We start from the raw sequence: 14,732 nt of genomic DNA on the forward strand, positions 1-14,732 counted from the left end.
TGGCTGCACCAGCTCCCCGAGCTTGGAAAATCTAGGTCATGCCCCAGGCAACACAGAAGCTTGGAGCACCAGCCAGGAAGGAAAGTTTTACCAACTTTGAGCAGATGGGGCTGGGGATGTGTGCATGCACGTGTATGGGGGAGGGGGGTCCAACCCCGGCACCACAGGATCCCCTAAACACTGCCAGGAAGGCCCCCCAATTTTGTTTATTTATTTATTTTTTAAGAGAAAGAGAAGGTTTAGCAGAGAACCCCAGGGAAGTTTTCAAGTTTACTAAGGGGTCAAAGTGTCTTGCTCCCTCTCGCCCAGCAGGTGGCGCTGTGGGCGCCTTCCCGACGCCTTCCCGGCTGGGGGTGCAGAGCGGGATGCGCCCAGAGCACCGCCCCCCTAGGATCTGCCCTCCGGCCCGGCCTTCCTCTGTCCCTCTGTCCCTTAGAGCCTCCGTGGGAGCTTTGGGGTGCAAGGTGTGCTAACGAGGAGCACGATTTCCAGTCCGAGTTGAGGGGAGGGCGGGCTGAGCCATCTCTGGCACAGCGCACAGGCGCTGGCCTTGCACTGGCCGGGCCGGGTCTGTCCCTGCATCCCTGGGGTCCCCTGAGCCCGGTCAGGAGGGATCCTGCGAGCACCAAGGGAGAGCACCCAGTGTAGGCGGCCGGGGGTTCCGGCTGTGGCCACCTCTGTGGACTTCCGGGTCCAGGGCTGCCCACCCTAGCCTCTGGTTGGCGCCTGCGTGTTTCCAGAGTGACAGCCCTCCCCCCCCCAAAACCCCCCCCCATCCTTTCGGCCAGCTCAGGAGCCCCAGCAGGCTGGGCGCTGCACTGGAGGCAGGGAAAGAGGGAGGGAGCACGGAGGAGCCAGGAGGGATTTGGGGAGCATGGAGAGGGGGAGAGGAGGAGGGGGAGAGAGGGGACAGGAAGGAGAGGGGGTGAATGGGGGACACAGGGAAGAGGTGGGGGAGAGCAAGGGGGAGGAGAGGAGGAGAGGAGAGGGAAGAGAAGGAGGGAGAGGAGAGGGAGGGGAGGAGGGAGAGGAGTGGGAAGGGAGGAGGGAGAGGAGAGGGAGGGGAGGAGGGAGACCAAGTAGGAAGGGTGGGAGAGAGGGTGAGGGCCAGGAAGGCGCTCACTGTGTCTGGATGAAGGCCTGGGGCCACAACAGGGGGCTGGGGTGGTGGACAGGAATAAGGTGAGTCCACCTTCCTGCTGTCTGGAGGGGCCACTGGGCTCAGGTGCTGTGCCCAGGAGGCCTCAGTTCGCCAAGGGGTCCCCTGCACGGTTGGGGGACCACCATGGGCCCACTGGCCCCATCCTGGACTCATTTCGCAGGTGGTCAAGGCCCCTTGCCCCGGGGGTTTTGTGCCCCGCAGAGAGGGGCTCCAAGGAGGAGGGGGGAGGCAGGGGATGTGGGGTGCACCCTGCCCCCCGGCCCTGCCCTGGAAGGTCAGGGCAGACCTGCCCACCCCGCTTCGCTCCCCCTGGCCCCGCCCTGGAAGGTCAGGGCAGAGCTGCCCACCCCGTCTCACCCCCCTGGCCCCGCCCTGAAGGTCAGGGCAGAGCTGCCCACCCCGCCTCGCCCCCGCAGCCTGGCAGAGCTCCTGGGAGGCTGGGGAAGTTTTGATTATGAGCACAGCCAAGCAGCTAATTAAAATAATAAATTTGAGAACAACATGGCAGGGGTGGGGGGGGAGGGAGGCAGAAGCGGAGGGAGACGCTTCCGGGGAGCGGCTGCAGCCAAGCCTGGTCCCTGCTTCTCTGCGGGCGCCCCACTGGGCACAGGGAAGAAGCCTGGCGGCTGGACAGAGGACAGAGAGGCCCAGACAAGCTGCAGCCGGGGCAAGCCTGGGCAGTCAAGTCCAGGTGGGCAGTGGAGGAGACGGGGCAGTGTGCAGGGGTGGGGGTGGGGGCGGGCAGGGACTGAGAGGGGTGGACGGAGGGAGACTTTTGGTGCAGGTGGTGTGGGGGGACTGCTCTCTTCAGTCCTTCCTATGCATGACCACCCCGTGGGCACAGCCTAACCTGATCCTAATCCCAAACCCTAACCCAACCCGGCACAAAGCCTAATCCTAACCCTGAACCCGTATCCCAAACCCTCGCCCTAAACCCTGACCCACACCATAAACACAGACTGACCCTAACCCCCACCCCCAGCCCTGAACCCTAACTCATACCATGCACACAGCCTAATCTCAATCCAACCCTGACCCTTAATCCCCCTCCCTGAGCCCTGTACTTCTTCCTAATTTAACCCTAGCCCTAATCCAAGTTGAGGCTGGACCCCAGGCATATCGGAGCAGCTGGATCAGCGGTCTCCAGGCCAGGGACGAACACGGGACGCTGTGTCAGAGAACCCAGTATTGGGCCTTGACAACAGGACAGCAGGTGGGTCGCTTGCCTTGATCAAAGCCGGCCTGGGTTGGGTCCCTGGCACCCTGAGACCACCAGAAGTGTGCCCTGAGCACGGAGCTGGAGGAAGCCCCGACTAGTGTTGGGCGCAGACCCCACAAACAAACAAGGAAAGAAAAGGAAAACCCAGCCCTGGCCGAGAACAGGGCAGCTGTGTGGGTATAGCAGTGAGGGGCTTCGTGGCTCCCCAAGTGGTCACTCACCAGCAGAGGCTTCCAGGACAGCCAGACCTCTGGGCTTCTGCCCCACAGGACAGGGGAGCCAGAACCTTTCTTTCTTTCTTTCTTTCTTTCTTTCTTTCTTTCTTTCTTTTTATTTATTTATTTATTGGGCTGGAGCAATAGCACAGTGGTAGGGCGTTTGCCTTGCACGCAGCCAACATGGCCGACCCGAGTTCGATTCCTCCGCCCCTCTCGGAGAGCCCGGCAAGCTACCGAGAGTATCTCGCCCGCACGGCAGAGCCTGGCAAGCTCCCCGTGACGTATTCGATATGCCAAACACAGTAACAACAAGTCTCACAATTTTTTGTGAGATGCTACTGGTGCCCGCTTGAGCAAATCAATGAACAACGGGAGGACAGTGCTACATCTATTTATTTATTTATTTATTTATTTATTTATCTTTTGGGGTCATACCCGGTGATGCACAGGGGTTACTCCTGGCTCATGCACTCAGGAATGACTCCTGGCGGTGCTCGGAGACCTCTTTGGGATGCTGGGAATCGAACCCGGGTCGGCTGCATGCAAGGCAAACGCCCTACCCTCTGTACTATCGCTCCAGCCCCAGGACCTTTCAGACTTGGGAACGCAAACCATCCCGACCCATGAAGTGGGTTGCGTGGTTCCTAACCCACACCCTGAAACTGCAAACACAGTGTCAGGCAGGTGGGGTTCCCAGACCACCTTTTCCCAAGGTGTGAGCTTCTGACACGGTAAGAGCTGGCCCAGCAGTCTCAGGGTCACGGCCGAGACGGGGTCAGTCAAGGTGCATGTGCCCTGAGCCCATGGGCTGCTTGTGCCCAGGTGGCTGAGCCCATGGGTCGCCCTCACCCCCCTCTTGAGATGTGCACTTTCAGGCCTCCATATCTAATGCTGGGGTGTGTGGAGGGTCTCTCTCCACCTGTGCCCCACCCCCCCGAACTCATTGTTCTCTCCCTTTGCTCTCCCTCCATTCCCTTCCTTTTTGGGGGGAGAGGTCACACACGGCAATGTTCAGGGGTTACTCCTGGCTCTGCACTCAGGAATGACTCCTGGCGGTGCTCAGGGGACCCTATGGGATGCTGGGAATCGAACCAGGGTTGGCCGCGTGCAAGGCAAATGCCCTACCTGCTGTGCTATCGCTCTGGCCCCTCCAGTCCCATCCTTGAAAGCCCTTCAAGTAAAATCTGGTTTTACTTCAAAAAAAGAAAGAGAGAGAGAGAGAGAGAAAGAAAGAAGAAAGAAAGAAAGAAAGAAAGAAAGAAAGAAAGAAAGAAAGAAAAAGATAAAAGACCAGGTTAGTCAAATGCAAGGTGGTCTGGACATCTTGGTTTCGAACTTCTGGGCTTCAGAACCATGAGGTTCTGCAGAAATTTCTGCCAGCCCGTATGACCCCACAATACCACTTCTGGGAATATACCCCGAGGGTGCAAAAAAGCACAGTAGAAATGACATCTGCACCTGCATGTTCATTGCGGCACTGTTCACAATAGCCAGAATCTGGAAAGAACCTGAGTGCCAGAGAACAGAGAACTGGTTAAAGAAACTTCGGTACCTCGACACAATGGAATACTATGCAGCTGTTAGGAGAGATGAAGTCATGAAATTTACTTCTAAGCGGATGATCATGGAGAGTATCATGCTAAGCGCAATGTGTCAGAAAGAGAGGGATAGACGTAGAAGGACTGCACTCATTTGTGGAATATAAAATAGCATAATATGAGATGGACACCCAAGGACAGTAGAAACAAGGCCAGGAAGATTGCTCCATGGTTGGAAGCTTGCCTCAGGAACTGGGGGAGAAGGCAGCTGGGATAGAGAAGGGACCACTAAGTCAATGATGGTGGGAGGGATCATTTGGGATGGGAGATGTGTGCTGAAAGTAGATAAAGGACCAAACATAATAACCTCTCAGAATCTGCATATATATGCCCAAAAGGGAAATTGTCTGCCAGGGAGGCAGGGGGAGGGTGGGAAAGGGGGAGGGGTATACTGGGGAGATTGGTGGTGGGGAATGTGCCCTGGTGGAGGGATGGGTGTTCGACTACCGTTTGATTGAAACTCAAACATGAAAGCTTGTAACTGTATCTCACGGTGATTCAATAAAAATTAAAAATATTTTAAAAATTTAAAAATTATTAAAACAGGGGCTGGAGCAATAGCATAGCGGGTAGGGCGTTTGCCTTGCACGTGGCCGACCTGGGTTCCGTCCCCGGCATCCCATATGGTCCCCCAAGCACCGCCAGGAGTAATTCCTGAGTGCATGAGCCAGGAGTAACCCCTGAGCATCGCTGGGTATGACCCAACCCCCCCCCAAAAAATATTAAAACATTAAAAATTAAAAAATTTGAAAATTTTTTAAAGATTTGAAAAAAATTTCCGCTAGGGCAGCTGGGAGGGCTCTTACTTCACACGCAGTCGACCACGTGTGGTCCAGACAACACTAGTGTTGGGAGTCCCGCCAGGAGTGAGCCCTGAGCACGCAGGGTTGCTCGTACCATGGTGGCCTTCTCCGCCCCTCCCCTTCCCGTGCTCTCTCTCTGGTCCGCCATCTTCACTCCCAGACCTCATCAGCTTCACAGTGACAATGAGAGACCCATGCAGAGTGTCCCCTCCTTGCTTCTCTGCCCTTCTAAGATGCTTCCTGGGTGTCTCAGGGAGTGACAGATAACTCAAAGGGTGAATGGCGCTTTAGTCAAGGCCTTGAACTTGCCCACGGGAGGGACCCTCAACTCCTGTCTGGATAGAGGCCAAGCCTGGTCCACTCCAGGGACGGCCAATTTCCTGGCTCAAACCACTGATGGTGGGACATGAGCACTGGGGAAGGGACGGGTGTGTTGGAACGTTGAATGACTGAGACCCAATCCTGGACAACTCTGTAACTGTGTCTCTCGGGATGATTCAATAAAAACAAACAAACACACAGACACAGAAATCCAACCGTGTCCCCAGGAAGCTCAGTTGAACCCTGGAGCTGATGTTTGTTTCCGTGTGGAAAGAGGATCTTGGCAGAAGTGACCCAGTTAAGACGAGAGCGTCAAGTCGGGCACTCAGGGAGAGGGCGGGGTCCTCGTCAGAAGGAAAAGTCACACCAGGGTGGGGGGGAGCCCTGCCCACCCCCCAAGGCTGGAGGAGGCGGGAGAGTCTATACCAAGACTCTCAGGCATGTCCACCCCTTACTGCGAGGGCAAAACTGATGCCAGGACAAGCTGCAGTTAATGGAAGTCTGAGGCAGGCCTCAGTTTCTGTTTCCCAGAGACAGGACTTGCAGTTTCTGGTAAACTCCCAGTTGAGTAATGTGCCGAGATAGGGAATTGGGCAGTTGGGTCTGGCCGGTCATGAGGGGTCACTGTACCCTCCTTAGAAACTGTTACTGGGACTGGAGCGATGGCACAGCGGGTAGGGCGTTTGCCTTGCATGTAGCCAACCGGGGTTCGATTCCCAGCATCCCATAGGGTCCCCCGAGCACCGCAAGGAGTCATTCCTGAGTGCATGAGTCGGGAGGAACCCCTGAGCATCGCTGGGTGTGACCCATAAAGCAAAACATAAATAAATAAATGAATAAATAAAAAGAGACTGTTACTAACCGTTGTCTAATAGCTGACCACTGTTGTAATAGAGCCGATGTTAAAAATAGACCAATATATAAATTGCTTCTTAACTCTGAACCCTATATAAAGTGCTGGTGATTTGGAATCAGGGTCCTTGCCAAGACTCCACTGCTGAGACTCGGACCCTAGCTCGGGCTAGCACTGGCTTGGGCTAGTGATCAAGTTCCTGTGCTTTTGCATGGGGCTGGAGCGATAGCACAGCGGTAGGGCGTTTGCCTTGCACGAAGCCGATCCAGCCAACCCAGGTTCGATTCCTCCGCCCCTCTCCGAGAGACCGTCAAGCTACCGAGAGTATCCCGCCCGCATGGCAAGCTCCACGTGGCGTATTCGATATGCCAAACACAGTAACAACTTTCACAATGGAGACGTTACTAGGCCCTCTCCAGCAAATCGATGAACAACGGGAGGACGGTGACAGTGACATTGCTTTTGCATTAGCGTGTGTGGACTTGGTCTCTCCGCAGTTGGGGATCTGAAACCCAAGCACAGCGTTACCACACGGCACTCGGGGATCTGTGGAACCACCTGTAGGCCCAGAGAATCCCACCCGAACCTACCCTCTGGGTTATCCCCAGGTGGAAGGAGACCAAAGCACCAATCCCCACAACCCCCGGGGCCGGAGCGTGAGGGCAGCAGCGGGGAGGGCACTGGCCTTGCATGTGGCAGACCCGGGTTCGATCCCCAGCATCCCACAGGGTCCCCTCATCCCCTGCCGGGAGTGAGTCCTGAGGGCAGAGTCAGTAGCAAGCTCTGAGCATCGCCTGATGTGACCTAAAGCAGAAATCCAGGGGCTGGAGCAATAGCACAGCGGGTAGGGCATTTGCCTTGCATGAGGCTGACCCGGGTTCGATTCCCAGCATCCCATGTGGTCCTCTGAGCACTGCCAGGAGTAATTCCTGAGTGCAGAGCTAGGAGTAACCCCCAAGCATCGCTGGGTATGACCCCCCGTTCCAAAAAATAAAACCAAACCAGAAAAAACAACAACAACCAGAAATCCACACAGTCCAATGTCAAGCCCTTTGGGGGGCAGTTATAGGGAACTCAGGTGGGGCGTCTCCTCCAGGATGGGGGTCCCCAGTGGGAGGTGCTCTGGGCTCCTAGCCCATCTCAGGCCCCTTCTCCCCCAGTTCTCGCGTCTTCTCAGTGGCTATGTGGGAAGCTGGGATGACTTTGGGGGTCGCGTGCCCCAGGAGACTCAGAGCGACAGGAAGAGCTTCGGGGGAGACAAGCTCACAGCCGGGGGGTGAGGCATCCCCTCCCAGACACCCTGCGTCTGTGTCTGACCCAGGAGCCCAGAGGAGGGGAGCAGACCGGGGGCGGGCGTGCCGACTCACCCAGAAGAAGAAGTTGAAGACGAAGAGTAAATACTTCAGGTAGACCACGAGCCAGTCGTCCTGCTCCGCCTTGTCCTGGGCCATGGCTGTGGGGGAGACAGGCAGGCCAGGGTTAGGGCAGGGTCCACAGTAAGCTGCCTGCACACCCTCTCCTCGCCAGCATGGACGGCTGCGGGCCCCTGCGGGTCTGGGTCAGCAGATGGACTCCCAGAGCTAAGCCCAGGAAAAGTGAAGGCCCCGGGGCAGCCTTGGGAGGGAGCAGGGTGGGATTGGGGCCCTGAGGGGCTGGGTTTTATGTTTCAATCATTTATCAGTTCTAGGGTCACACCTGGCAGTGCTCAGGGTTAGTCCTGGCTCTGTGCTCAGGGGTCACTCCTGGTGGGGCTCAGAGGACCATCTGGGGGGCCAGTGATGAAATCTGGTTGGCCGCGTGCAAGGCAAGTGCCCTGCACGCTGTACTCCAGCTCTGAGCCCTGAGTTCGGTGCTCTGGGTGTCGGCCTCATCCATAGACCCCTCCTCCCCCCCTCCCCAGCACTGGCCTCGCTGGGGTCCGACCCTTTCCTTGTCCAATCAGTGGTGCCAGGCACAAGCCAACATGCCTTCCCCACACCCCCAACATGCACACACACACACACACAGAAATACACACACAAGCACACGCACATACAAACACACACGAGTGCACACACACATGCACGCACCCCATCCCCCAACATGCACACACATGCGCACACACAGAAATGCACACACATGCACATGCACATACAAACACACATGTGTGCACACACACATGCACACCCCCCAACATGCACACACACGTGCACACACAGAAATGCACACACATGCACACGCACATACAAACACACACGAGTGCACACACATGCACGCACCCCATCCCCCAACATGCACACACACGCGCACACACAGAAATGCACACACATGCACACGCACATACAAACACACACGTGTGCGCACACACACACACACATGAATCACAGCAATCACCGGTGCAGGGCACAAACATGCTCTTCTCTCTCTTGTTCACATGTATACTTGCATGCACGCACACACAACCATCAGGGGCAGGGCCCAGGCTGACCTGCCCCTCCCCCTCCCTCTCCCCACCTCTCCCTCCCTCCCACCCTCCCTCTTCTCTCACTCCTCTCTCACTTCTCTCTCCCTCTTCTCTCTCTCCCTCCCTCCCTCCCTCCCTCCCTCCCTCCCTCCCTCCCTCCCTCCCTCCGGTCTCCTTTTCTCTCTCCCCCTCTCTTTCTCTCTCTCCCTCTCTCCTCTTTCTCTTGTGCACACACACACAGCACCCCTTCCTTGCACGGGGGTCCCGTGTGCTCTTCCAGGAGCCTCTGCTCCCACAGAGGCGCGAGCCCCCGCTTACAGCACCTCTGCACTGCACAGGACCTCCACGACCAGACGAGACTGTCCCCTCCCCTGTCCGCTCCCTGCCCCCCAGCCAGGCACCTCAACTGTCCAAGGAAGATGGAGCAGGAAGACCGGATGAGGGGCTTGGGTGGGGGGCGGCAGGGTGCGGGCCACGGGGGTGGGGACGGGGGCCATGGGGCAGGACACACCAGGAAGTCCCCAACCTCACGGATGGCGCAGTGGGAAGAAGGTTGTCGCAGGTTGGACCCCCACTGGGAGAGAGTCTGGGGTCCTGCTGGGTGCGGCCCCTGGGCACACGGCGGCACAGTGGATCAGAAACCAAGACTCCCGCCCTGATTGGCTCAGAGACTGGGGGTGGCAGGGGCTGAGCCCCGGGACCCTGCTCACTCCTCACCGAGCCCAAGACAGGCGAGAGCAGCATTTCTTTCCCCACCCCCACGTTTTGTTGTTTGTTTGTGTTGGGCCACACCGGCAGTGCTCGGTGCTGACTCCTGGCTCAGTGCTCAGGGGTCGCTCCTGGGAAGGGGAGCTCGGAGGACCCTATGGGGATGCTGGAGATGGAACGTGGGTCAGCCGCGTATAAGGCAAACGCCCTGCACCCCCATGCCATCTTTCCAGTCCCCAGAGGTCAAAGGACCCCTGCCCCCCACCCCGCGGGGCCCCAGGAAATTCCAAGGTGGTCACTGGGGGAGACTGCATCAATTAGAGGGGGGGCGGAGGGACAGGACAGAGGGGCCACAGGAAGTAGACAACAAGGTCTGAAGGGGAACAGCTCGGGGAAGGTTGATGATACTGAACAGAATGCCAGACCCCGCCCCTCTGCTCAAGGGGTCCAGGTGCCCCGGGACCAGCACCCCCCCCCCCCCCAAGCTGCTAAGAACCTGCTCCCTCTTTCATTCCAGGGCCTTCAGCCACCGGGTGCTGGTTGACCTATTTCTAGGTCTTTCTCCTCCCCTCCTCCCCTGCAGGGCCCCTCAGTGCTCCGGCTGCCTCCTCCCCTCCCCTCCCCCCCCACGGCCATGCCTCCCTGCACCCCCCCACCCCTCCCCATCCCAGGAACTTCCTCCGGGCCCAGCTCTGCCTTTTTATTTCAAGCTCAGGAGCTTGTGAGCCAGAGAACGAGGAAGCCAGGAAAGGAAAAAGGTGGCTGTCTGATTTGGGATTTCTATTCGCAGACCTTGAGGAGGCAATTTAAGTCTTCTTGTTAAAAAAAAAAGAAGACAAACCCCATTTTTCTCCAATTGTGCCTGAGAGGCAAGGGTGGTGGAAAAACACAGGGGGAAAAAAAGGCAGCCTGAAAGAGGAGAGAGAGAGAGAGAGAGAGAGAGAGAGAGAGAGAGAGAGAGAGAGAGAGAGAGAGAAAGAGGAGAGAAAGAGAAAGAGAGAGAAAGAGGAGAGAGAGGAGAGAAAGAGAAAGAGAGAAAGAAAGAAGAGAGAGGAGGGAAAGAGAGGGAGAGAGAAAGAGAGAGAGAGGAGAGATGAGAGAGGAAGGGAGGGAGGGAAGGAAAGAGGGAGGGAGGGGAGAAGAGTAGTTCTGGATGGTTTGGGTGGGATCAGGAGGAAGGAAGGGGTCATTCAGCAGGGGGCTTGGCCAGCCACCCTGGGAGTAGACCTGTTGGGGTCCCAGGACCCTCTCTGCATCCATCTCCCTTTGCAACCCCCTTCCCTGCTGGGGCTCACTGGATTCAAACCATGGAACTTCCAGTCCAGCAAGCCAATGGGATGAACAACCTCAAAAGAAAAAAAATAACTGGAAAAAAAGAAGGTCACAGTGTTGAGACATTTTGGGCCTCACAGGATGGGGGTGGAGTCGGTCCTGTCCTCCCCACCCCTACGAGACCCCAAGTCATCGCTCACGAACGGCCTTTCTGGCTCCTGATCAAGCTGCTTAATGGCCATGATCCCAGAGACTCAGGAGCAAACCTTGGAACCCAGCAGGTTTTGGCAGAAACCCCTCCAGATTTAAGTGTTAAAATTTTGGAATTTCAAAATCGCGCGGTCACTACTGCAGCCACACGACATCATATGTTATTCATAACCAGCAATAGAACACAAATTGTCTACTGTTGCCTTTTCAGCAGATCTGAGTGTTGGGGTAAAATCTCAAATAATAATGGTGGGTCTGGTGTCAAAATATTGAATGTGATCAAAGTAGAGAGAGAGAGAGTAATGTGGAAATCATCTGCCCCACAGGTAGGGGGAGGGTGTGGGATGGGGGTAGACTGGGGTTTTTGGTGGTGGAGAATGGGCACTGCTGAAGGTACGGGTGTTTCATTGTATGACCGAGACTTAGACCCGAAAGCTTTGTAACTGCTCTCACAATGATTCAATAAATAAAATTATTTACAAAAATAAAAAAAAAGGTCAGGGGTCTGGAACTATAATACAGCAGGTTGGGAGTTTGCCTTGCATGCGACCAACCCAGGTTTGATCCCCGGCACCTCCTATGGTCCCCAGAACCCCACCAAGAGTGATCCTGAGGCGCAGAGCCAGGTGAGCCCTGAGCACAGCCAGGGATGACCCAAGGAATGCCCCCACCCCCCACTCTCGCGAGAATGAACGAGTAAATAAATACATAAAGGGAGTCTGGCAGAAGATAGGATTGACCCCCCCAGAGGAATATAATTTCAGGGCTGGAGTGTAAGCACAGCAGGTAGGGCATTTGCCTTGCATGCAGTCAACCCAGGTTCGATTCCCTGCATCCCCTAGAGGCCCCCGAGCACCGCCAGGAGTAATTCCTGAGTGCAGAGCCAGGAGGAACCCCTGTGCATTGCCAGGTGTGACCCCAACAAGAAAAAAAAAGTTCTTCTAACATTTTAGCCACGAGTGGCAGAGAAGTAAGGACCCCCATGAGGTCCAGGTGGAGGGACATTTTCACACTCAGCTCGGCCTTTTGCAGAGGGAATGCGGGGTTTGTAAGGCCCCAGGGCAGGAGCCGGCAGAGAGCACGGTGGGATGCCAAGCGCCAGGCACACACCGACCTGGTGTGATTCCAGGCACCACAGGGTCCCCCGAGCATCGCCGGGTGCAGCCCTGAGCCTCCCGTCCTGCAGGGGTGTCCAGTGCGACCCCGGCACACTGAGCCCGGCCAGCACCAGCCCCCCAGACCCAAGCATTGAACCCACTGCACAGCCTGACCCACACCCCATCCCTGTGTTCACTGCAGCACTGATCACAACAGCCGGAGCCTGTGAGCAACCGCGTGCCCAGAACAGGCGACCGGCGAAGAAACAAGGGCACATGCGCAGTCCCCAGGAAAAATGAAGTCATGAAATTCGCTTATAAATGGACGGACGTGGAGAGTATCACGCTGAGGGAAGTGAGTCAGAAGGCGAGGGACAGACATAGAAGGGCTGCACTCATTTGTGGGATATTTTAAAAAGGACAGGAAGATAATTAATACCCAAGGACGGCAGAAGCAAGAGCCAGGAGGACCGGTCCATCGTTGGAAGCTGGGGGGGGGGGGGAGGAGCAGGGCAGGGAGGGCAGCTGGGACAGAAGGGCCCACGGGGACAGGGCTGATGGGGATGGCCACTCTGGACGAGAGCGGAGTGCTGGAAGGAGGGAAAGGGACAGACAGGATGGCCCTTCAGTGTCTGGAATAACGCAAACCACAGTGCCTAGGAGAGAGACAGAGACAGAGACAGAGACAGAGAGACAGAGAGAGAGAGAGAGAGCGAGACAGACACAGAGAGACAGAGACAGAGAGACAGAGAAACAGAGACAGAGAAAGACAGAGACAGATAGCGAGAGACAGAGACAGAGAGAGACAGAGACAGAGAGACAGAGAAACAGAGACAGAGAAAGACAGAGACAGAGAGCGAGAGACAGAGACAGAGAGAGACAGAGAGACAGAGACAGAGAGACAGAGAGAGACAGAGACAGAGAGATACAGGGACAGAGAGAAACAGAGAGAGATACAGAGACAGAGAGATACAGAGACAGAGAGAGACAGAGAGAGATACAGAGACAGAGAGAGATAGAGACAGAGAGGGATACAGAGACAGAAACAGAGAGAGACAGAGACAGAGAAACAGAGAGCGATAGAGACAGAGAGACAGAGAAAGACAGAGACAGAGAGAGATAGAGACAGAGAGACAGAGACAGAGAGACAGAGAGAGACAGAGACAGAGGCAGAAAGACAGAGACAGAGAGCGAGAGGGAGATAGAAACCGAGAGAGATGGAGCAGAGACAGAGACAGAGAGAGACAGAGAGCGAGAGAGACAGAGAGAGACAGAGACAGAGAGAGACAGAGACAGAGAGACAGAGACAGAGAAACAGGGAGCGATAGAGACAGAGAGACAGAGAAAGACAGGTAGAGACAGAGAGAGATAGAGACAGAGAGACAGAGAGAGAAGAGAGAGAAGGTTGGGGGGGAGGGTGGCAGAAGGGAAACTGGGGACACTGGTGGTGGGAAACTGCACTGGTGGAGGGACGGGTTTGGGAACATTGTATGACTGAAACCCAACCATGAGCAACTTTGTAACTATGTATCTCATGCGATTCACTTGAAAAGAAAAAAGAATCAGTGGTGGGTCCCCAACCTCCTGAGCACTGCTTGCGAGGCCCCGCATATAAAAATAAAGAAAATAAAAGTCACAGGTTAAGTGATTTCATTCGTTTCCTGCACAATCTGTCCAGCACCCTCTCCCCACAGCAACCCCTACCTGATGTGGGGTTCTACGCTGACAGTGACCAAGGTCCCTAAGTGTTAGTGCCAGTTTGGAACCAGACAGAAACGTGAGCCTTGCCGTTCATTGCTGTGACCCTGGGCAAGTTCCTTAACCTCCCTGTGCAGGTAACATCTGCTGAGTCCCAGGCATGAGACCGCGCAAGCATCCTCTTTCTCGTCTCTCCAACGTCTGGACGTAGTGGGATTAGTCCCAGGTTCGCAAGACCAGGAAACTTTAACTTAAAGATGGTTTCATCACCCTGACCAGGGTGACAGTGACAGCAGATCTGGCTTGGCTCTATCTCTCGGCTCCTGTGCTGGTGTCTCAGGGCACGGGGGACGAGGAGGGTCCCTGGACACTCGTTTCTGTGTGAGGACGACCACCCCTCAGCTTTAACTGGGCACGTGGGCACCAAGGCTGAGCCATCTCCAGCCTCCCTTGCTGCTGGGGGGTGCGGGGTGGGCATGTCGGCTGGAGTGGCTCTCAGTTCTCACAGTGGCCCTGGGGGGTGCTCAGGGCCAACTCCTGCCTCTGCACTCAGGGGTTACTCCCACCTGCTTGGCGCAGGGAACCATACGGGATGCCGGGGATTGGACCTGGGTCGGTCATATGCAAGGCAAGTTCCCTTGCATATATTATAGATAGCCTTGTGCGTGTGTGTGTGCATGTGTGTGTGTGCGTGTGTGCATGCACGTTTCCATGTGTGTGCGTGCATGTGTGTGTGCGTGCGTGTTTGTGAGTGTGCATGTGTGTGCATGTGTGTGGTGTTAGGGCTTGGACCTGGGGTTCACACATGCAAGGTAAATAAATGCTCTACCACTGGGCCACATTCCAACCTCTGACATACCAAGTTTTTTTTTTTTTTTTGCTTTTTTTGGGTCACATCCGGCGATGCACAGGGGTTCCTCCTGGCTCTGCGCTCAGGAATTACCCCTGGCAGTGCTCAGGGGACCATATGGGATGCTGGGAATTGAACCCGGGTCGGCCGCGAACAAGGCAAATGCCCTACCCGCTGTGCTATTGCTCCAGCCCCTGACATACCAAGTTTTGTATGGTACAGATTTGGGGGCCAAACCTGGCACCAGGTGAAGCAGGCATTAGCCTGGGGCCTTTTTGGG

General features: G+C 56.0%; 1 protein-coding gene across 1 annotated transcript in view; it reads right to left on the minus strand.

The window, feature by feature from the left end:
- Nucleotides 1-14,732, minus strand: part of TSPAN11 (tetraspanin 11) — a 271,039-nt gene that overhangs the window by 218,251 nt on the left and 38,056 nt on the right. Inside the window, exon 2 of the mRNA XM_056117862.1 lies at nt 7,542-7,627. Within this exon, the coding sequence (XP_055973837.1) occupies nt 7,542-7,625 (84 nt within the window). The 5' untranslated portion in view covers nt 7,626-7,627. The remainder of the gene's footprint in view (nt 1-7,541; nt 7,628-14,732) is intronic.

Source organism: Sorex fumeus, unplaced genomic scaffold (genome assembly GCF_029834395.1).
Source record: "Sorex fumeus unplaced genomic scaffold, SorFum_2.1 ptg000036l, whole genome shotgun sequence".
NCBI classification, from domain to species: domain Eukaryota; kingdom Metazoa; phylum Chordata; class Mammalia; order Eulipotyphla; family Soricidae; genus Sorex; species Sorex fumeus.